General features: G+C 36.3%; 1 protein-coding gene across 1 annotated transcript in view; it reads right to left on the bottom strand.

Annotated features, from left to right (window-relative positions):
- TRPC4 (transient receptor potential cation channel subfamily C member 4) overlaps positions 1-23,965 on the bottom strand; it is a 173,467-nt gene that overhangs the window by 39,093 nt on the left and 110,409 nt on the right. The window contains exon 4 of the mRNA XM_004577508.2: positions 9,721-10,057. Coding sequence (XP_004577565.2) covers positions 9,721-10,057 — 337 coding nt within the window. The remainder of the gene's footprint in view (positions 1-9,720; positions 10,058-23,965) is intronic.

The following is a 23,965-nucleotide window of genomic DNA, read 5'->3' as shown; positions in this document are numbered from 1 at the left end:
TGAAAATGTTATTAAAAAGCAGTTATGAATTCAGTACAAAGTGACATTTTATTTTAGAAGCTTTCTTGAATGATCGGACTGTGTTCTTAACTAGCTGTGTTCAAGAGGATGACATTTTGATTGGAAATACAGTCTTCATGACTTAGATTTCTCAAGATGAGCAACAAAACTCACAGTTCTGATATCTATATATATATATATATATATACATATGTGTGTGTGTGTGTGTGTGTATTTAGTGTTCAAAAAGAAGATAAGAGCTAAAACATAAAAGTCTAGGGGTGGGTACTTCCCCTAGGAAATGGGAAGCACACATGCTGTTTCACAGTGGTGTATTCAATACCTGACCTCAGTACCTGACTCCAGTTTCACAGTAATGCAGACCAATGGGGACAAATGACTCAAGCAGTTGATCTCTGCCACCCACAAAGAATCATGTACTGTTTCTGGCTCCTGGTTTGAGACTGGCCAGTTGTGATCATTCCTGGTATTTAACAAAATGAATCAGCGGATGGGAGTTCTGTTTTTCTCTGTGTCTCTCCTCTTAGATTAAAACAAACAAAACTTTTTTTTTTTAACTACTCCAAATCTTACTTCTGATGCTTGGAAGACATAGCTCTCTGGGGAAAACAGAGATCATAATGGAATTGAGAACTCATGCCATTTTTTGTTTTGTAACTTGAGTTGTGAATAAGATTTACAATCAATAGTCATTAGGTACTGGATTTGGGTTTTTCATGTGAAAGGTCCAGATTGAAGCATCCCTTCCTCCAACCCTAGCCTCCCCACATCTGTTTCTTTGAAAGCTATGGACTCCTATTTGCTGTGATGCTGTTGATTCTGTTAGTGTGATGCCAAGTCTCATCTACCCTGACAGTATTAACTGCAAGCTAAAGGTATCAAGCGTTTAGAAAACTGTAGGGTGCTGTTAACTAGCCAAAGAAATGGCATCCAAATAATAAATTATTCATGACGACTCTAAAGCCTGACTAGAACAAAGCTTTTGGGAGCTTCTGTCAGAAAAATGTTTGTCCTGTTTCCATAACGGGAACATTTCAAATTGTTCTTTGCTGTTTATAAACAGATGACATGATTTCTCAGAGTTGGGGAGGGGGGCTAATTACTAGCATTGATGTCAAGCCTGTGGGACTGATGAAGGAAAGAGCGGAGCCAATGAGTCACAGAATTTCCGTTTAAAAAATATTTATGGATGCTTGAACATTTTGAACATTTTTACAATCTTTTTTCTCCTACCTTTCCCACAAGAATTTTCACTCAGGACTCTGAAGTGTCTGATTATACCAGTCGTTTGGAGGATGGGATGAGGTCAGCGTTAGCCTCCGTTGCCTTGGAGAAACCATCTCTCTGTAAACAAAGCTCTCCACCTGCCCTCTCTTGATGTTTGTACTTGCACAGGCAGGAAATAGCCCCAAAGACTAAGTCACCCTTTCACCCAAAGCAACTTCCTACGGCCTGTGATTTAAGTCCCCAAGTGGTGAAGAGCTCCAACCTTGACCTTAGAACTCAGCTCACAGAACTCAGGATTCCATGGGCTATCATCCAATCAGCGGAGATAGGAAGAATACTGAGAATTTCACTCTGTCCGAGTTTTGGTTTGTTATGTTTTGTTCCTCAAATCACTGAATAAGAAAGCAGTTTCAAGTGAAAGACTGCTTCTGTTTGAAAAATTCTCCCAGCAGAGGTTAACTTAAGCTGGATTCCTGAAGGATCCAGAATTAAGGAGTAGCTCCTGTGGTCTCGGTATTATATTTAAAACTCACACAATGGTGAGAATAGGGCTCCAGTGACCACTTTCTGAACACAGCATGCAGAAAATTATAGCCAACTTTTTTTTATAGGGCTTACTAAGAAACATTAGAATTGCATATCTCATCAACCACCTGCACCCTCTAGTCTACACTAAGCCAACACTGGGAAGAGAGACACTAGACAGCCGGGAAAATAAAGACAGCACAATATCTCTGGTAAGAGGCAAATATCCCTAGGAGTGAGTTGTTGATTACTTAGCCATATTACCATACCTCTAGGTCAAGCCAGAAGGGCTGCAAGAAAATATTTCATAATGTCTGAGTATTTCTACACCAAGAAAACAAAACAAAAACTACCTCATTCCCTGTTGGGACATTTACTTTGATAACTAGCTTGTTTGTCTCTTCCTGGATCCAGTTTCTCAAGGAAAATAATTAAGTGGGGCTTGGTAGTATGCAACCACAGGCAACCTGATTTCACCTGGTGTGGAAATGTCCCTTGTGGCTGTCATGGACAGAGAGTTTCAAACCCAAGAAAATGTTGGGTGTGAGTCATTGTTGCTGCGACTCCAGGGGAACACTTGCAGAGTTCCAGGACTCCACTAAGGACTGCCTGCAGGTTTCAGAAATCGAGACAGCAAGACAGCAGGCACAGCAGAGTCTCTGATTTAGGGAACCACGCACTGTGGAGACACAACAGCATCCAATGACAGACAATCACAAACCTTCTGGAGATCAACATCAGCGTCTGACACACAGGCTGTTCAAGGACAGGCAGAGTTGAGGGACAACCAAGAAAGAGCTATGGGCAAAGCCTGGGGTGAGTAATGAAGATGTCTGATTTCTGTGAATTCTCTCCCCCAAGTCAAAAGGAAGGGAAGATGCAGAAACTGTGCCCCTCTGTCTATTCCAGTGCTGGAGTTGAAGAAGTAGATCAAGTGTGCACTCTCTCACATCTCTCAAATCGAAGTGAGATCTTTGTGGGGGTAATAAAGATATTTAACAGGATTAGAAGCATGCAGGTTTAAATTGAACTGGATCTAGTGTTAATAACTCAGTTTAGAGTCTTCGTTGATCTCTATCAGTGATATCTTTAAGGGACCCGGAAAGGATCATTGGTGTAAGGTGGCTGATGAGAAGGACCCAGAGAAGCAAAGCCATTTTGGGGTTTGAATGTAAACAGTTGTACTTCACAAATACAATCATATATGAGCAGGGCATTGGCAGGAAATTTGACTTCAGAATTATTTCTTAATCTAAAATGCTTAACTGTACTGAGAATTTTTAAAACAGCAGATCCAGACAAAATAAAAATTGGGATTTTTTTTTTGTAAGAATCTCAGTGATCGTAATTTTAGGCAGCAGATACTATTTCAAAAAAATGCTGGCTGGGAGGCATAGCGATCTTCATCTGCAGGCATCTAAAATCTTTTATCAGGGACCTGGCATGATGATTCAGTGGTTAAATAACGCTGAACACTCCGGGATCCCATACAGTTGATGTGTTGCTGCCCCATTAACTCCTCTTCCCATCCAGCTCCCTGCTTGTGCCCTGGGAAAGCAATGGAGGACTGTCCAAAGCCTTGGGACACTGCACCCGCCTGAGAAACCTGAAAGAAGCTCCTGTCTTCAGATAGGCTTAGTTCTGGCTATTGCAACCCCTTGTGGAATGAACTCGGGGATAGAAGATTTTTCTCTCTGCCCTTTTCTCTTTAAATCTATCTTGCCTACAAAAATAAAGTAAATCTTAACAAAATTCCTTATCAGTATAATTTACTGCTGTTATTTTAAAATCTAGAAGAAGGAAAAGTAATTTACAGTTAAGGAAATGCATACTTTCTAAGTTGACACAGAAAAAAATTCTGTTAGCTTTAGATTAAAGATGTAGAAATTAGAGTTCCTGATCATCTGATATTATGGCATAATTATAATTAGTTAAATATCAAAGTGAGAAGTTTCTACTATTGTGGTAGCGTTCTTTTTATAGGATTTCAGTTTAATTACAAAATTCGCATGAAAACTAAGGCATAAAATGTCTGTCTAGAAGGGAAAACAATGGTTAAATATTCTTCCAGTGCATTGTAAAAGAGCTTTTCCTATAAAAGTTATGTATTCAACATAAAGCAGTACATGATCAATACACGATTTTGAATGCAATGGTTATTAAATCTTTGCCAGGCAAGTTGTCATTTCCCACTTAATATCAAATTTTAACACTGTCAAAAACAATTGCATGCAAAAGCATGTGCATCTCTGTGTATGTATCTTTTAATTTTCTGAACACATCCCTACATACACCTGCAAATCCACATGTACTGATAAATGAATTTACATTCTATTATGTCCTTATGCCCAAGGAATTAATTTTAGATCTCAACATGTATACATTAAAATCACTCCAAAATCATATCAAAACATCTTTGTTCTTTCAGTCTTGAAATAAATTTTTTTCAGTAAAGTGAACCATGTTTTTATGGGCTTCAGATTGGAGACAAGTAATAATGATAGAATAGGTGTTGTGAGATTGGTGGTATCATAAGTTTGGCATGTTGATCTACACGGTATCAATCTAAAAAAATTCCAAAAAAGAGCTGTATATTACTGGTTAATGATACATTCATTGTATTCAATTTAACCATGTGGAGTTGTAAGGTGGCAATCCAAGGGAGAGGTCTAAGTGGAAACCGGGATTCCTGGGCAGTTTCTGCATCATTTTCCCCTTACCTGCTTTGCTTCTGGGGACCATCTCCTAGAGGATAAAGTGTGGGCTATGGAGTTACACTGAGAGAGGTTGGAATGTAACCTCTACCACTGCTTAATGCCCTAATCATGTACAAAAGATCAAACTTGGTGAAGCCTGATTCCTTTCCATAAAGTGAGACAGAAGTGTACTGTTCATGATTAAGTAGAATCTCTGTGAAGTTCACGCAAACATTTCATTTAAGTAGCAGAGTGCCTACTTATTAAAGTGTTAAACCTTTATTACCACTATCATCATCCTGCATGAGTAAAAACTAATTCAAGCATCCTTTTGTTTTGTTTGTTTGTTTGGTTTTGCTTTGATTCTTCCTTCTTTGGATACTTGCTTATTTTCCTATTTCCCTGAATCATTTTAAAATATATCTAAAGGTTCCTAAAATTCACTACTGATGTATAAAAATTTGTATTTCATTGCCATGATCAAAGAGTTCACTGACTGAAATAAAATGTTATGTATTGCCGTTTATTAGTAAAGATATAATGCACAATAATTTGCATTTCTCTAATACTTATTTTTTGAGATTTTATTGCACTACTACATACAGCTTTATATAGCTGACCTTAAAATATTTCCCCACTGATGGGAAAAAACAGATCACATGTCATGTTGAAATGATGATCTGGTTTCCTTGAACATTGAAGTATCCCTCTTAAATGCATTGGTTGATGTGTTTAATCTGAATGGTGATGTATGCAGCTTATTTGTGGAGGTTGTTTGAGCACCATGACAGGGAGAGAATGGTGAAGGACCATGGGGTTGTTTCTTAGACTTATAAGAATATATCTTCTGGGATATTTGAGAGGCTAAGCAATTTACGGTTGAGGCAAAAAAAAAAAAAAAAAGATTAGTATCTGAAACCCTATGATGCCAAAACTATTCAAAATGGTCACAAGAAACGAAGACCACATAGAAGATGGTTTTTTCTCTACGCATAAGTGGATGACTGTGATCATCGTTTTTCACTTCACATCTTCCATTTGGCATTGCTTCTTGAAATGTTCAGACTTGTTAATATCAACCTTTTAAAATATAAAAATATACAATAATTCAAGCAAAGGGGAAGTCAATCTTGTTAAAAAAATTCTAAATAAGTATGTGTTATAGGCAACAAAGATAATCTGGATATTATGAGCAATTCTTACTTTATGCCTAGCGATTCAGTAGAAGTTATTCTTAGCAGAGCTCAGCTAGATCTCTTCCTTTGGTGCACCCTCCCCTAGTGCAGCCTTCTCATTGTCAGCTCAGTGTACACAGATTTACATATTTTTGAATTGTGGTACACTGAGGCCTACACAAAACGTCAAGCCATTTCCAGCAGCCATTTTGTTTTCTCATGTTGGCCTTCATTAAGGTTCTTCTTTTATAGAAACATTATCAAAGTCTTATTTATTTTACTAAACTGATTATATAAACCTATATCTGGAAATTTTTATACTAGCACAGGGGAAAAATAAAACTTTGACATATGTTTTGTTGCTGCTTTTTTGTTATAACAGATTTTGAAGAAAAATCCAAGCTGAAAACCAGCCTCTAAGATTGTTTCTTTCTTTCAATAATCTTTTTGTTGATGTAATGAAGACAATTAAAAATTCTGTAGAAATAAAATATGTATGGTGCCAAGATTTTGAAATCCCTGCACAAAGCTCTTGCCATATTTGACACCTGCATTTCACATGCATTTCTGAAGACTTCTTATATTTGCACCAACTAGTCACACCAATTTGCGATAACACTGTAACTATAAACAAATTCCTGATGTATACAATATGCAAGTAATGTAATTTAGTTCATGTGCACATTTTGTATAAACATAAGAATACCCTATTCATTTCATATCCTTGGAATTTTATATTGAAAATCAATTTCTGGATAAGTTAACAACCTCGTCATTCAGTCATCGGAGCGAAGAACTCTTTACCACACGTTCTGTTATCAGCCCCATATGAATTGTTGGGCAAAAAGCTGTTCTATATTTTACTTAGCTTTAATCGGATAATTTGATAGTCGGAGAATCACATTATTACCCATATTTTTCTATCAAGAGGGCTAACAGGATTATGCATGAGTACTTTCTCTATTGGTTAGAACTGTATATCAAGATTGCTAAGGAGGTAATTTTGCTCCCTGTTTGAAGCTTCGGGGTTCTTTATTTGAAAACTAAAATGTTCAGCAAACTAAATTGACAGCAAACATCTGTAAAATATCCTCATGCTGTTTGATGGAAGAGAAGAAGAGTCTACACCTTCAACACAAACATATCTGCTACAAAAATAAGATTTAAAGTATGTGGGGTGAAGACATAATTTATTGATAACATCTTTGCAGAGGGATTTAGGGACCTTGTCCACTGTTTTCTAAAGATACCAAATTCAAGTGGCTTCATTTTAAAGATTTAATGAAATATTGATCTTTGGCAAAAAAAAAAGTGATAAAGAGTAGTTAAAGAAAATGTGAATGAATAGATGTGCTAATTACATTCTGTATAAATGTCTTGAAATGTCACGCTATAGCTCATAAGCTGTAGGGTTACTAGGTATTATTCAGTTAAGGTATAATAAACCCTTTGGGATGTCAAAGATCAATTAACATGATAAAGCAAATGATATTCTATCATTGTACTTAATCACAGGGTGTTTGAATCTGCCAGACTTAATACCATTAGTTTAGATGACACATGGCGTATGGCATAAAGTAATGGAAATTCCCAAAGCATATCTCTCAAAGAGAAAAAAAAAAAAACAATTGGCTTGGGTGACATGGGTTGAAAACCTAAGTCAGTTCAAAATTTGAAGATAGTGTTATTTCATGGTTGTGACTTTAGTGTGATGGGGACGCACCTACAAACCACATTCCTTGTGTTAGTAATTTAATATTGGTGTTTCAAATCTAGCTCTTTAGAGTGCATAAGCTGTTGTATCAAGCGACTTGTACCTACCTGATTTATCAGAAAATAGAACTTGGTGGAAAAATATTGCAAATTCACTCATATAGTCATGAAACCAGACCATGACTATTTTGTCTGTGTCACACTTTTGACGCAATGTGAAAGCATTCTGAAACCCATGTTTTTAGCCCTCTAGCTATTCACCTATTCCTTTAAAAGAGACTAATTATTTCTGTATTAATACTGGTTGCTTGGCAGACAGAATGCTAGGGCTTAGTGGGACTTAGTGCTGAGTGGCTGTGACCACCCATAATTTCACAATCTATTGGCAGTCCAACATCACTGACAACTTAGTCCTAGATACCAGGCACTGGGAATTTACTGCACGTGAACAGTGTAACTGTTTGGAAAGATCCATTGACTATATGAAGACTCTCCTCACAGCTTTCATTTAAGATGTTCACTAACGTTTACCTCTTTTCATCCTAAGAAATATCTTTATCCTAAAATTCCCAGATACATAAACTCTTTACAATCAGAATATCTTGAAAAGATATTGATCTTAGCTGATACTTGTTTGTGCAGGATTGTAATTCCATATATTGTTGAATCACATAGCAATGAACTATTGTAGCTATGGTTTGTACTTTTAAGGCAATAATCATGGGATATTTTATTAGAAGCTTTAGGTACAGGAGGCCAACAACAACCATTTACATTATATGAGTTATTTAAAGTTTGGAGCTTGTTTTTCTTCACATTATTTAATAATTTCTGACATATTGTATATCTATTTTCTTGCTCATTGTTTATTTCCTCTAGTAAACTTTGAACTTCATAAGGAGAAAAGGGATTTATTTTATTTTATTTTACTTCCATATCACTCTGCCTTTGTGTTGTGCTTAAGGAATTGAAAATACTTACTATATTTTTAGTGGCTGCCATAAGGAAAGGGTATAACTATGTCTGTGCTTCATGGCATCTATAGTATCTTTTAAATTGAAATGTTCTGTGTTTCAGTTGGGACTTTAATGCCTTTTGTCATTCAGTTAAGTTGCCCGTAATGGAAAACTGAACTTCCTAAATGTTCTGCAGGATTTTTCCAAAGAAAAGAACATTCCATGAAAAAAAAGGCACATGTTTCTCATGTTTTGTTTCTAACATGATATAACTAAGTGGAGACTGGCAGATTAATTTTATCTTTGATATTAACTATATTTATAATTACTTTACTCAAAAGGAAATTCACAGATGGTCTAAACTTCCATTCTAGCTTTCACACATTAACACTTTGTGCACTCCACTTTAATTAGAGTTTACCCAAAAGTTCACTTGAAAAACTTAAAAATTTTAGCAACACACATAAAAATTATCAAATCATCACTTTGAATATCTTGTTACTATGGCTTAGCATATTTATAATTATTAAAATTGAAAAGTGGATTCTTTCTGAATCAGACAGGCTGTTTTTTCTACTTATACTTCTTTTGCAGTTTTTCTGACTAAAGTCAATTCAAACTGATCACCAGAGATTGTGCGTAACAGTTTTGCGATGTGTTTCCTAATGATGTGATATTGATCCAGAGGTTTACAAACATGGGTTAAATTGAGAGAAGATGAATTTTCAGTGCACCACACTAGGACAGAAGGAAGAACGATTAAAATGTAAATTTTAACCTTGGACACAATAGCAAAAGATGAAAAATGAAAGAATAAATAAGGTTTATACCAAATACTTTAAAGTTTCTAACAACGACTTTTTGCAAATCTGAAACAATTATGGAAACAGAAAGGGGTAGAAAACACCCTTCAGTTTAATTTCCTGGTTTTTTTTTTTGACTTACTGCATAATTTTTAAAAATAAACATAATGCTTTGATTTTTAAAAATTATTGTGGTTATTTCATGTGTTGATTACTTAATTTCAGAATGATTTGTATTTATCTTTAAGAAGGCACATGTTTAAAGAAATTGAGAGGAATTATACGGCCAATGAGACACACTAAAACATCTTATAATATAAAAAAAGAGCCCAGATGATTAATCACAAAAATGAAGCCATTAAAAAAATCTAGACTTTTAAAACTTAAGACTGCATTTCCCAGGGTGTATCTGGGAGCAGGTCCACCACAGCTTGCAAAATAGTTATTGGAATTTCTGAATTAGGTCTGTACTACAGTGCTACAGTGATCCCAGTCTCTGGGGACCATTCCTATGCTGCAAACACTACTGAATGCTAGTCTCTGAGCAACAACATTCCATGGCAGTGACAGGCTGTTATTATATTTTCTATAGTAACACATTTACCCAGGACCCATGGTAATATCATCCACTCGACGATGGTTGGTGGTGGACCTTGCCTGTTCAAGTCTGACCTGTCGATGTGCTGAGAGGCAAGCAGCAGAAGGAACAAAAAAGTCAAATAGGAGGCTGTGTGGCAGATAAACTTGATAAATGGCTTTCTGATGAACAGTCCCAGTGGGCTTTTAGGAGCTATCAGGTAGCACACAGAGAAGACAGGGAAAAGAAGTCCTATTATGAAACACGTCACCATCTTCACCGCCCAATGTCTTCTCCTCCAGCCTGGGAATTCATCATACCAGCGAGATGCCAGGAGTTGTTGACAATTGGGTTGGGCAACAAACTAAAAGGAAAGGACAAGAAAAGGAAATACAAGTTAGCATCATGTGAAATTACTTTGGTTCTGCAATAAGAACACAGAGGAGTTTTTAAAACCTGAAAGTTCTATTTCACACAATCTTATATTTCAACAAACTGCTTGATGCTATTTTAGAAAGAAAGCCGAGTATCGAACATTTATTATCTCCATGAAATAGTGTTCTGTGCTTTGTGAGATACAACTGATGTCTAAAATACAATGCTTGTCCCCAAGGACACTAAAATAGAACTGGTAAGGAGAATTATGTATGTGAGGATTTGGTATGTGAGCAAAACTATTAGAAACAGATAAACATGCACAGATACACACATGCGCACACATTTACATGATGACATATGTAGTGAAAATTGGTGTTAATACTTTGAAAACAGTTACCCAAACTACTGAAGTCCCAAATCATAAATGTAACAAATAAAAAAATAAAATATGAAGAGAAAGAAGATAAATCTAAAATGTAAATAAGTAAAAAAATCCAAACAAAAGCCTCACCACCACCTAAACAGGACTTAAGATATTAGTTGGATATCAACAAAATAAATTTAAATAATTCAAAATTTAATATAAGATTAACAATTAAAATGACTAGGGATCCAATTTATTTGGTCCTTTCTTCACCTTTTATTTTTTGTTTCTCTTTTTTTTTTAAAGATTTATTCATTTTATTACAGTCAGATATACAGAGAGGAGGAGAGACAGAGAGGAAGATCTTCCGTCCGATGATTCACTCCCCAAGTGAGCCGCAACGGGCCGGTGCACGCCGATCCGATGCCGGGAACCTGGAACCTCTTCCAGGTCTCCCACGCGGGTGCAGGGACCCAATGCATTGGGTCGTCCTCAACTGCTTTCCCAGGCCACAAGCAGGGAGCTGGATGGGAAGTGGAGCTGCCGGGATTAGAACCGGCGCCCATATGGGATCCCGGGGCGTTCAAGGCGAGGACTTTAGCCGCTAGGCCACGCCGCCGGGCCCTATTTTTTGTTTCTCAATAGACATATTTTTTTCCTGGCTTAAAAATGTGTATCCAAATTCAGAGCTTGGCCATTGTCTCCCTAAAAACAAAATTCATATTCTCTGAACAACTGTTTTGGCACTTTGTCCTCGTATGTTAAGTGATAATCATGAGAGTTTCAATTGGCTTCTGGTTAATTACACATTTGATCATTTTATGCTATTGTACTATAGTGATTTACGTAAGGACAATGTGATTTTTTTTGCTCACAAAGAACCAAATATTTGCATGCAAGTTTCCTCTATGTTTTATAGCTGATTCCATGATCATGTTAAAGTAATTCATATCCTTTGGATCTTCATTTCTCAGTGTAAGAATGTTCTCCAACAAATCATTTTACAATGTTGATAGCAAACATTAGGTATTAGGTATAGATAGGGGTGCTTTGGGGAATTATTTCACCCATAGCTAAAAAATCTTTTTGTTCTTCTAATTCAGCCCTTACTTCATAGCTACCGATGTCTGGATCTCCAAGATAGAGCTGGTTGTGTTCATAGGTAAAACAATTCTACTGGTCTCCCTGTGCATAGTCATTATCATGTGAATAATTACTCTCCTCAAAGCATCATTTTAACATGTTCCTTCCTAACTTAATTGAGCCAGCAGTCTTTAGTATTGCTTGGGAGCCATATGTTGACTAGGTAAGTGGTGAGAAGGCCAAGATTATTAAGAACTGGACAATCTTTCTTTAACAAATTTGAAACATACTGGGACTGGCAATGTGGCTGGATAACTAAATACAGAGCATCACTGGCTTATTACAAAGCTACACAGAAAATAGGACATTATGTATCATTCCAAACATGGAATGGTGTGGCAAACAAAGAAAGGAAGTTGTATTTGGTAGTTAAGTCTAAAATAATACGTGGGGTTTGAATAGGCATGGATAGATTGATGACTGTGTTTTGGTTTAGATTTAGAAAATCCTGTTGCTGGAAACATGGGGATGGAGTTAAGTATTTTCAGCAGAGCATCTGCTCTGCTAGGAAGCTATAGGTCATGATAGATGTACTAGAAGTAGAGCACAAAGTGAAGTTGTGATCCTATGTGGGATACATATGGGAATGTTCATCATTGAGGCAATGCCCAAATCTAAGGTTTTTGGTCTTCAAAGTGTGCTGAATCCAGCAACACTCACAGCAGTAAGGAAACTGGGAGGCACTGTAAAACACCCAAATATAGACCTGCTGAATAAGAATTTACATTAAAATCTGATGAGTACTGCTTTAAGTTTGTAATACATCTAATGATGTTATTTATACGTCCATTGGATCGGATGAATATTCCTTTAAAATCAGCTTAATTTTATATAAACATACATTCTAATACCAAAACCTAGTAAGAAGTTGCTCAGTATGAAATTGTGGGAGTGAGTGTGGTGTCCTAAAGTGTACAGGTGTGCAGGAGTTTGTGTTAGAGTAAGGCCAGCTTTAGAAGGTATGACAGTTTGAGTAAAAGAAAAGTAGAGTGGTTGTTCTCAAAGTTGAGCAAGAAGAGATCTCCTAAAGACTTCTTAAAATATATTTAGCCTGACTGCATGCAGTATTTCCTTTTTTAAAGATTTATTTAATTATTTGAAAGGCATAGTTATAGAAAGAAAAAAACGAGAGAGAAAAAAATCTATGATATGCTAGTTTCCCAAATAACCACATGACCAGGGCTAGGCCAGGCTGAAGCTTGGAGCCTGAGCTTCTTTCAGGTCTCCTGCATGGGTACCAGAGGCCTAGGAAACTTGAGTCAAACTCCAACACTCTCCCAGGCATATTAGCCAGGAGCTGGTTTAAAATTGGAGCAGTTGGATGTTAAACTGGACCCCATATGGAGTCACTCAGATGGTTACTTAACTCATCACATCACAGTGCTGGGCTCCATTCAAAGTGTTTATCATGCAAATTGAGCTCCTAAGCTCATTATTCCTACCACGTCTCTAAGTGGGTGTGTCCTGGTTTAGAGTCCAAGCTTCAGGAACCACCACCTTATAGAAAACAGTATTTGAGTAATGTGGGATATTAGTCTAGTTTTTCAAATTTTTATGATATTATATTTTTGCTTTCCTCATTTAAGATCATTCCTTATCTTGAGGTTTGGAACAGGAATATACAGTTGAATAAAGTGCCTATAAAGGGAATTACATAAAAGTTATACATCAAACAGATATACTCTATGATAATAATTAGGAAAATCTGTAATTATAGAAATAAATACACAAATATGAAGAATAATTTGCAATAAGTTATTATAATTTTAGTGTAGATGCAAATACAGAACACAAGTAATGGCATCAAGAAGATGACAGGTGATTAACTTAAAATTAACTTTGAATGTTACTAAGAGAACTAAACCAGCATGGATGATTGTCAGATTTGGACAGAGTAGAAACGAGAAGACGGAGCAAAAGATAAACTTGTAGGAAAATAAGAAAGTGCTTATTTCTAATTAGTCACAGAAAATTATCCTATTTATTGCCATCTGCCATCATTATAATCCTAAAGTTATAGCAAATTGTGCCTCATATAATGAATTTCAATATTGTAAGAATTAAGAACACTTAATCCATGGAATGGATCCTTTGGGTTTCAATCCTAGATGTGGTGTTTTAGGAATGTGTGAATGTTATGGAATTACAATGTCTCTCCTGTTATGCAAAATGGAGATAATAGATATCTCATAGTTACAAAATTAAATGAATTAATATGTGAAAAATGAGGCAGCTACTAGGACATAATAAGTATTAGATATTGGTTACCAATATTGGGTATTTGTGAATTTACACACCAAGGATTTATGCTTTGCTTATTTTATTTTATTTTATTTTATTGTATTGTATTGTATTTTAAACTTATTTTAAAGGAAGAATTACAGAAAAGAAGGGAGAGAGAGGATCATACAGAGATCTTTTATCAGCTGGTTCACACTCCAAAAGGGCTACAACCTTCAGGACTGGGTCAGGATAAATCCAGGAGCCAGAGGCTTCATCTAGATCTCCCATGTGAGTAAAGACACCCGACTTGGGCCATCTTCTGCTGCTTTCCCAGGCACAATAAGGAACTGGACTGAGGTGCCCATATGGAATATCTGTATCCTAGATGGTGGCTTTACCCAAGATAATTCTTCCCCAGGCAATTTTTAAAAATTTTTTCATGATACACTTTCTTAGGCCCAGGGATTTCCCTTTCCACCCTCCACCACCCAATTCTACTTCCCCCAAGTGTTTTTCTCTGTATTATATAGCTTAGTCTCTCAACAACAGTCACAATTCATTGTTATTCTATTTAAATATATCCTGACATTGTATATATAGAGAATGGTATAAAGTCCAGCAATCTAGTGTTAAGATATATTTAACAGACATTGGGAGTCCATCTTTTATTCAGACGTAGATCTTGTATTTTGCAGAAGGTTACCTTATATATGTCCTTTTGGGATTGACTTATTTTACTGAGTATAATGGTCTCTAGTTGGGACTGTTTTGTTTCAAAGCAATTTCTTAAACTCTAACCATAGACATGAAACTAAAGCACTTACATCTACACTATCTAGTCTTTTTCCTTCCATCCAAACTTTCTGTTTCCCTGACAACAAGTGGGAAGCTTATCCTGGCCAACAAATATTCAGGGATAAGAAAATAAAACGTTTTTAATTGTTCAGTCATTGAGATTGTGGTTGAATTAACTAATACACGAGAAAGAAAAATTAGGAGATTTGAAAACAGTAGAGCTCACATAGTAACAGACACCCTAGGTAGGACTGTCCTAGAGGGGACGATTAAACAAAAACAACACATACGTGAGCCAAGGGAGCATCAGTAGCTCACAACTCTGCCAGCCTCTGATAGGCCTTCCACAAACCAAGGACAAGTCATATAGTTTAAATCATCTTCTGCATCCGTAGGCTGCTGTAATTAAATCTCCTTCCTCAGGGCTTTCTGGATACTTGCATATTTTAACTGGCATTAAATATCACATTTCTAAGACAAGTAAGGGATTAAGCAACTAATCCCTTGCCAACTAGTGCTAACAGGGCTTTCAGACAGCAGAATAAAAGGAAATAAAACTTTGGAACCTGCAAAATGAGGGCCAGGTGAGCTTGATCTGGTCTACTAGGGGAGCCTTAGTGAAGAACTCCAAGGATGCAGGGGAAATATATGGGTAGAGATCATCTGAGAGAAGTTATCTTGAACACAGCAGTTGCATGAAGCAATAACCTCCAACATGAGAAGAACTGACTTCTGTAATTTTAATTGGTTTGGTAATATTTCTGAAGATGAATTACCAGGTTTTCAACGCTGAAAATTATTACTTGAAAGTAATGTAGATAAATAAAATTCAAGAAATTCACAAACTATTCATTATGATAAAGAACACTGTTAATCCATGTATATAAATTATGTTGATTTGAATACAACAACCTGGATAAGATATGAACTCTTCTGCATTTGCTAATGACTAACTTATTATTTGGAAAGTCTCTGTTGTAAAAAAAAATATGACTCAACCTTCGCATAAGCCTTGTAAGTCAAGAATCTGAATGCAAATTACAAGAAAATAATCAAATTTGAAAATGACTGGAATGTTATTATACTCTTATAATTGCATATATGGATTATATTTAACCTTTCAGCTTTGTATGAATATCAAAGTAACAAAAATTATGAGATGGTTAAAAAAAGAAAACAAAATTGGGTCCGAGTTTTGAACTGTCATTATCGAAATGCACAGAGATGGTAAATAAGCACATGGAGGAAATAAGATCAGAATCATTAGATGTTACAGAATTGCAACTTGAAATCACTGTAACATTCTACTGCACACATATTAGAATGGTTACAACTGAAAAGAATAATCACAACACGTATCGTTGGAAATGTGGAGATTCTGGAATCCTCAGACATCACTCATCAAAGTGTAAATGATCATCTACTGTAGAAACTGGCATGCGACTTTTTTTTTAAAAATTCAAGCTGTGGATGATAGACCCATTCTAAACATTGTCGTTTATTCTAACACAGAAAGAAACTATTTGTCTTTAGACACTGTATACAAATACCATGATAGAAACTCAAAAAATAATGATACCAAACAATTCAGAGGGAAAGGAAAGCATAGAGTACAAAAATCTCAATTACAGAAACACTAGAAAATACACACTAATGTACCAGGAAGGAAAATAGGCCAACAATCACTGGAGTAGTGGTAGATGTGGGGAGGCGGAGAGTGGGAGAGAGATTACAAATCAGTACAAACACGATGGTCACATTTACTGTTTTCATTATGAAATTTTCAGACACATCTAAAGTGCGAAACTACATCAGATTATCCAAATTTAAACTGTACTGTTTATTCGATTTGATGTCATTTTTGCTTTCATAGAGCTTTGAAAGTGTGTCCGTCTTTTGCAGGCACCACTCATCTTCAGTATATTAGCTACCTTATCAACTTGGCCTCTTTAGCCTGCATTCATCTCGTTACTTCATTTTAGTCCTGCTTCTTGTTTCAGATTGTCCTGACATATCATCACATGAGGGATGATGATTTCTGACCTACACAAAACGTGTTACTTTGTTTTCTGTCTATGTTTATCAGTTCCTAATTGCTTCTCGCAGTGTGGAGATGCTGAGCATTGCATAATCCTTATTTATCTGTGTCTATTTAGCGTTTAAAAATCTTTCTGGTTTTCCTAGCCTCCGGGAAAGAGACCCAGGTTGACATAAGTCACACCATGCCCTTAACTCATTTTCAACCTTCTCCTTTCTTTCAGCCTTACACACTAGTGCATAGACCATAAAGGCTTTCCAGGGTTATGATGCCATCCTAGGCTTTCTTACTGTAACAAATTTGCAACGTGCTGATAGATTTGCCTGTAATTATCCATGTCTCATTTTCTCAGCATGAATTCCTGTTGATCTTCTGCTTAGATTCACATTTCCCTGGCTACACTCAGATTTAATCGTGCCTTCAATACACCTTTACTATTGTACCCATGGCCCATATCTCCTGCATCTTGGGTCATGAATTGCAATGATCTATTTAGAAGAGTCTATTGTTTCTCATCAGTTAATTCCTAACACACCACCCATATATAGTTCTAGGATGCCGATAATTTGCCATTCATTTGAATCAATTGTTGAGTTAAATGCTGACCCAAAACACAAAGCTTGCAGGTCCATTTATTCAGGCAACAATGACACATGTAAGTTCCACAGAAAAGTCTGAAGGTATTAACCTCAACAGTAACAATGACGCTAGGTATTCTTGTGCTTTTTCCAGAAGTTATAAAACTAATTGTGTCTCTTTTCTTAACATAATGTGAAATAGTCTAGGTAACTTGTCTCCTTGAAAATAAAACTATTGGTATTTACTTTCCAATATTTGGAAGTCATCAACCCTGCACTCTTATACTAGGAAACAGTGATATTATAAATAAATACAGGACAACTAGAATTTTTATGTCCCTTAGTCTCTAAATATTTTAATTCCATTTTTGTATGAACTTTCTGAAGTCCCCTTGTAAAGTGGTTTAATATAAGTTCTGTGTCTTGACTTGGGTTTCTCAATAATAGTTATCATTGTGCCCAGAGGTGAATATATATCCACAAAACGTATTTCATCAGGTTTTAAGCTTCTGTGATGCAATCTGTTTGTTAATTTGGAACTGCTTCTAAAAGATTTTTAGTAGATATCTTTAAATATCACAAGACATGAACAGAGTGTTAAGAGATAGTTATGCATAGAAAATCATATTGCAACATGCCAGGAAAATCCTATAATAAGCTGAGGATATAGAAAGAGTTCCATTTCTCTGAAGTTTTCTGTCCCAGTGCTACTACCCATCTCATCGCTTCCATAGTATCTGCGATGATCACAAAACTACTCAGGCACTTCCGTGGAGACAACCTCACATTGAACCTCACGTTGAGCTCCAGGCTCCTGTATCTGGCCTGGCCTGACCCTGACAGTTGTTGGCATTTGGGGAAAGTGCAAGTACATGGAAGATCTCTGTCTCTCTCTGTCTCTCTCTGTCTCCCCACTCCCCCCACCCCCCCCCCCGTCTCTTTCTGTCTTACTCTCCTTCTCTCCCTTGGCCTTTCAAATACAGTGACAATTAAAGATGTTTCCTGACCTTTCTGCCTGAGGGAGGAAGGAGGATAACCAGTCATGGCCTCAACCCTCAGCAGCGGCACTGTCTGTCCTAAATTGAGGAATGGGGTTTTCTCTTTTAGTCCAAACAGGCAAAAATTCTTCCATAATTGATGGTAAATAGAGTTACAACCTTAGCTATATTGAATATAATCACAATTATGCAGAATGCCCCTTTTATACACTAACACTTTCAGTGGAAATAAATAAAAGCAATGAAGAGACTGACAAAGGTTAAAGAATTTCTTGTTAAATTCTTCTTTAGTACTGGAAAATCCATTTGAGAGCAAACAGAACTCATCTGGTTCATATCCATAGATATTATTGCCTTCTCTGACTAACTATTTAGCCACCTCCAAACATTTATAATGCAGGTTTTGATGCATAATACATACAAAGAAGGTGTTATTAAAATATTTACTTATAATTCTTTCAGGATAATTTTACTTCATCCAAAACAGTGTTAAAAGTTAGATACAGTTTTTCTTTTCTCTCTCTTCTTTTTACTATGTTCAGTTATTATTTTGACTACTTCTTTAGGTACCTCATTTTCTTACACTAAAGCAATTGAAAAGTCACAATAAAGTTTATTTTTTGGGCTAGATATTGTGGCACAGCAGGTTAGGCCATGGCTACTCTGCCATCCCATGTCAACATGTGCTTTGAGTTCCAGCTAACCTGTTTTTGCTCCATGTCCTTGCTAATGTTCCTGGGAACACAGCAGAAAATGGCTTGCATACTTAGATTCCTGCTACCCAAATGGGAGACTCAGGTGGATTTTCTCTTTCCAATCTTCAGGCTGTGAATGCCATTTGAGGAGTGCCATTCTTTTTCCGCCCTCCATCTCTTTCTCTTGAATCTACCTTCTATTTTTAAAAGAATATTTTCATATCTACTCCTAGGGTTTTAAAGCCACACATAATGGTCTATAACACATACATTATTTAAATTATAAATACTAATTTTTGAAAAAGTATTTTGTTCAAAGTGAAAAAGTTGAAGTACCAAAGAGTAACAAAGAGAATTCACTTTTCTTTCTATGCACAAGAAAACAGCATCTGAGTAACTACTTTCTCAGCAGGTTGAGCAGTTTCTCATGTGGTGAAGATGATCCTTTATGACGGATTTTATTGAGATTGGCATATTCTAGCATTTAATTTTTATCACCACACTCCTCTGTCATGTCAGTAAAAGTTAATCTTCCTAGAGAAGTAAATGTCCACCCGTAATTTCAGCTAAACCCAAGACAAAATGTTCTGCTGCAAGATGGTGTGGAGGTGGAGAAATACAGGGCATGCGCGTGAGCAGTAGCACTGGAGGTGGTGCCTCCCAGGGTTGCCACGGCATTGACCTTCGAAAGCAGCCAGAAGTTTAAAGCAAGAGAGTAAATTCTGAGTCAAGGATTTGGAACATTTCATTATCTAAGAGCTGAGTTGTTGCCAGTATTCATATGTCTGTCCAAGTTTAAGAGAACTGAAAACATCATTAAGATAGGTTAATTGTATTGAACGGCTGCTAAGTAAATGTAAAGTGCTGGTAAGAGAATAAAATCAATACTTAAATTAACAACAATAATATTATTAATAATAGCATAAGTACTATTTAACATGGAAAGAAAAGACTTTGTGCAGCATCTAAAAATTGAGAAATTGTATTAATTCATCATCTTTATAAAATCTTTTCTTTCTTTTTTGAAAGGAAGGTAATGGATCATAGATGGGTAGATTGCTGATAGAAACCATCTATTCATTCCTCAAATGGCTACAACAACTGGATTTGGGGAAGTCTGGAGTTGGGAGACTGGACTTTAATCCACATTGTCCATGATACTGAGAGGGAACCAACTGCATTGCACAATTCAGGTACTGGATTCAAGAGTGGAGTTGGGAGTCGAATCTAGGGGCTTAGGTCAGGCTTTGGGTGTCCACACAAGTCTTAATTATTGAAACAAACACCTGAGACCATCATTTTTATCTTCCCAAACTCCGGCAGTCGCTTGTTATAAACAGTCTCTTCCACATTCTGCCTGCAAAAGCCATTCTGAAACCCACTCACCATGATTGTCTTTATGTACGAGTGTGTTGGCTCCAGCATTCGTCACAATATATGATATGGTAGTTAACTGCTTACATATTTACCTTTGGCATTTAAATACCAATCTGATATCACTTGCTTCTTCCTCTATGAGTTTATATCAAGGTAATTCATTATTAAGAAATAAATTGCTCAGGGTTTATGATGTCATAAGATATGCAATATATATTACATATGAGGCAAACCTTGAGTCTCTACACAAAAGTTTATTTTAAAAAATACTCACGCAATAATTCTATTACAAAACTATGTTATGAACATGAATTGTCAAAATGTTCTTCATGGTCACACTAGAGCTCTTTGCATAAAATAGCTGGACGTTTGTTTTATTCTAGGAGTCTATTATTGCTGCCAGGTTGGAAACTGTCCTTTTGTTAGCAGGATGTGAATTCACAAGGATAATACATCACCTAATCTATTTTAATATCATATAAAATGGGTGATCTTAGCAACAGTTATTTCAAACACTTCCTCTTGGCAGCATACTGTAAGAATTTACAGTGTAGGCAACAAGAGCACATTGATAGCTGTGATGGCGATGCAGATGAAGCTGTTATGATAATATCATTTTATTCAACATGAAGTAGTTACTTGGTTATAGAATACCTAGGTCCCTGCCTATAGTTGAAAGACTGCTAACGTTGGTATTCTCTAAGATGTATCCTCTACTGAAGAGCAATATTCCAGAATAAATGGGTGATCCGAAGATCAGTAAATTGGCAATCTACATTGATAACTTAGTGTAGCACTCAAGTTAAGGGCCTTGCTGTGAGATGGAAACAACAAATCTAAGAAAGAAACATAATTTGAGGCAGTGCTATCCTCAAAAGTAAAATATGAGGCAGATGAGGAATTTTAAATGTGTAAATAGGCACACTTTCAAAAGAAGAAAAAAAAACATAGTTACTTTAATTATATATTTACTTAATCTACCATATCTAAAAGTTTCATAATCATTTATGATCTAATATTTAAAAATTCTTATTTTTGTTCAAAGTCTTTCAAAACTGATAGGTGCTTTACACTAACAATAAACTTCACCTGGGAAAAACTATAGTTTGAATGCCTAATTACCTCATTGAGCCAGTGACTGTGGTATTATACAGCACACCTCAGATGCTTTTCAAATAAAAATGGTGGTTATCTTTTGATATTTCCAAAGAAATCTCTAGAAAGTCACCGAGCATTGGCTGGGGAAAATAGTTATTTCATTGTTTCCATGGTTGTTTACAAGGGTTTATTCCCAAAAAGAATATTTATACCTAGTTCTCTGGATTCTCTTCTCTTTAAGGTGGGGTGAGTTAACTCTTTTCTACCAAGGGCCATTTGGGTATTTATGACCAAATCTGCACGCCATACAAATGAACCTCAATACTGGCCTGCAATGAAAGTGTTGAATTTCGAGTCCTACCTATGGTTAACTTAGCAGAGCCAGACCAAATGATTTTGTGGGCTATATGTGGGCCTGCTTTAAAGCTGGATCAACAAATTGTCAATTCACTCTAACTAATCCTAAATGCCTTCATCCTAACCCCAATCCTGCACAGAACAGGAAATTTGTGTTTTTTCCTCTTTAGTGTCTTTAATCATATCTAAATCAGATAATAAGGGGGCATCTGTAACACTTCACAGAAGAGTTATCCAATCATAGACTTGTGTTTTTACAATATAGTTTGCAGCAAAGAGAGGGAGATGGAGATAGCAAATCATAAATGCTCACTTTCATCCGATTATTAATAAGCAATCACTAGTGTGAGCAGAAGCTACTTTAAAATGCAAATAGCGCTAGAGTAGTTCAGCCTCAATCACTGGCATCTCTGAAGGTAATTTTTTTTAGAGGAAATCAGATTACTATCTTCCTTTCAAAGATTATATTTTATAGCATGGAAAATCTATTCAGCTTTGATTTAAAGACTCTTCATTCGTTGATTGGCCTGAGAGAGACTGCCAAAGGGGATTTCAGAATGGAAAGGTACATCAAGGAGTAATGAAAGCTCAAATTGCTGGAAGAGCAGGAAGATATGCCTAGGCTCTCAAAATTGCAAATTCCTTGCTTATTGTTTTTATTCCTCAAAGGAAAAAGAAATATATTTATACCCTACATTGAAAATGTGCATGATTGAAAACAGTTGAATGAGGAAAATCGAGAAATGCTTGCATAAGACCACAAAGATTTATCATTCTTAGGAAAAGATCTTAGAGGTGGATGATACTTCAAAACCTCAGGCCTCATTTCCTCATTTTTTTCCACTTTGGAACCAGGAACTTGAGGGTCACTGATGTCAGGTGAATTTTTCAGGAACTTGAAATCAGCAGTAGAGACAAAGTTAGCTTCCTGCCATACACAGTGCCGATTGGGACTTCAATAGCTTAAGATTAAAGGCATGTGTTTCTCCAAAAACAAATGAGTATTTCTATTTCTTGTCCTCTAAGCATTATTAGCAGTTTGGAAAAGGAATTAGGAGACTTTCTCAAGCTTAAGAATGAAGAATATTCTTAGATAACGCCAGGTGCAGTGGTCTGGACATAAAAGTACTCATTGGTGAAAACACACATTTCCTGTATCAAGAAAAAAAGTGGTAACCCTTGGTGCTATGTTTTGTATTCTATTGTAGTTTAATTGTCTCATATTTTCCAGAAGCATGGAAAATTCTAGAGTTGTCAGCATAGTTATCACTTAGTGATCCCACAGATCAACGGTTTTCTCTGCTGATGAAGAGATGTGTCTAGAGAAAGAGGCCATGCATGCAGTGACCAAGAAAGCCCACACTTCACAGGAATGTGTACATTCCTCACGCAGTCTCTTCTATACAGCTAGCACCCAGATGCATATCATTCACTCACTTCATATATCCAAGCAAAAGTCAAAAAGTATGGCTTTTCCCACATTTTATATTCCTGACTCTCTGTCACATGACTGTAGTACAAGTTATCATGGTTTCTTGTCATATATTTATCTTCCTTACTCCATTCCAAACCTAAAGTGATCTTTTGAAGCAAATTTAAATATGGCACTTTCCAATTAAAACCTTTCACAAGTTTCTTGTGACTTTCTAAAGTAGACAGGTGCTGCTCTGGTTCTGTCGACCACTAGTCAGCGAGGGCTCATACCCCAGGCTCTGTTCTAGGCACTGGGCCCTGGCTTTCACACAACACCATGCCCCACTTGATGCTCCCATTGTTTGCTGTGGTATCATAATCCTACCACTTCTTTCCCTCCTTTATTCCCCGTTCTTCAGTGAGTCTGTGTGGAATCCCTAAGCTACCAAAAATTATCTCTGACCATGTTATATATGTGGTTCTCCATAACCTTTCCATAATGCTTTCCAATGGTTGCCTTAATGCACTAATTTGAACACTATCTTTATTTTGTTCTTTCCTATGCTGAGATGGCTGATTCAAACACCTGACAATGTCTGGTACAGTTAGGTGCACACCTCATCTTCATTTAATGAAGAAAAATAGATGCATATGTGAATAGACATGCATACATGAATAAATCAATGAAAGGATGATATTGGGATTTCTCCTCTCCTAAAATAATTTCTAGTGCCTTAGAAAATTTGAAGGTATCGCATGGCCTAAAGAGAGCTGAAAGAACTTGTCTAAGTCTAATTATCAAGCTTACTTCCTCC

Source organism: Ochotona princeps, chromosome 12, assembly GCF_030435755.1.
Source record: "Ochotona princeps isolate mOchPri1 chromosome 12, mOchPri1.hap1, whole genome shotgun sequence".
NCBI lineage: Eukaryota > Metazoa > Chordata > Mammalia > Lagomorpha > Ochotonidae > Ochotona > Ochotona princeps.
The sequence above is the reverse complement of the archived record's forward strand: the minus strand, read 5'-3'. Positions and strand labels throughout refer to the sequence as shown.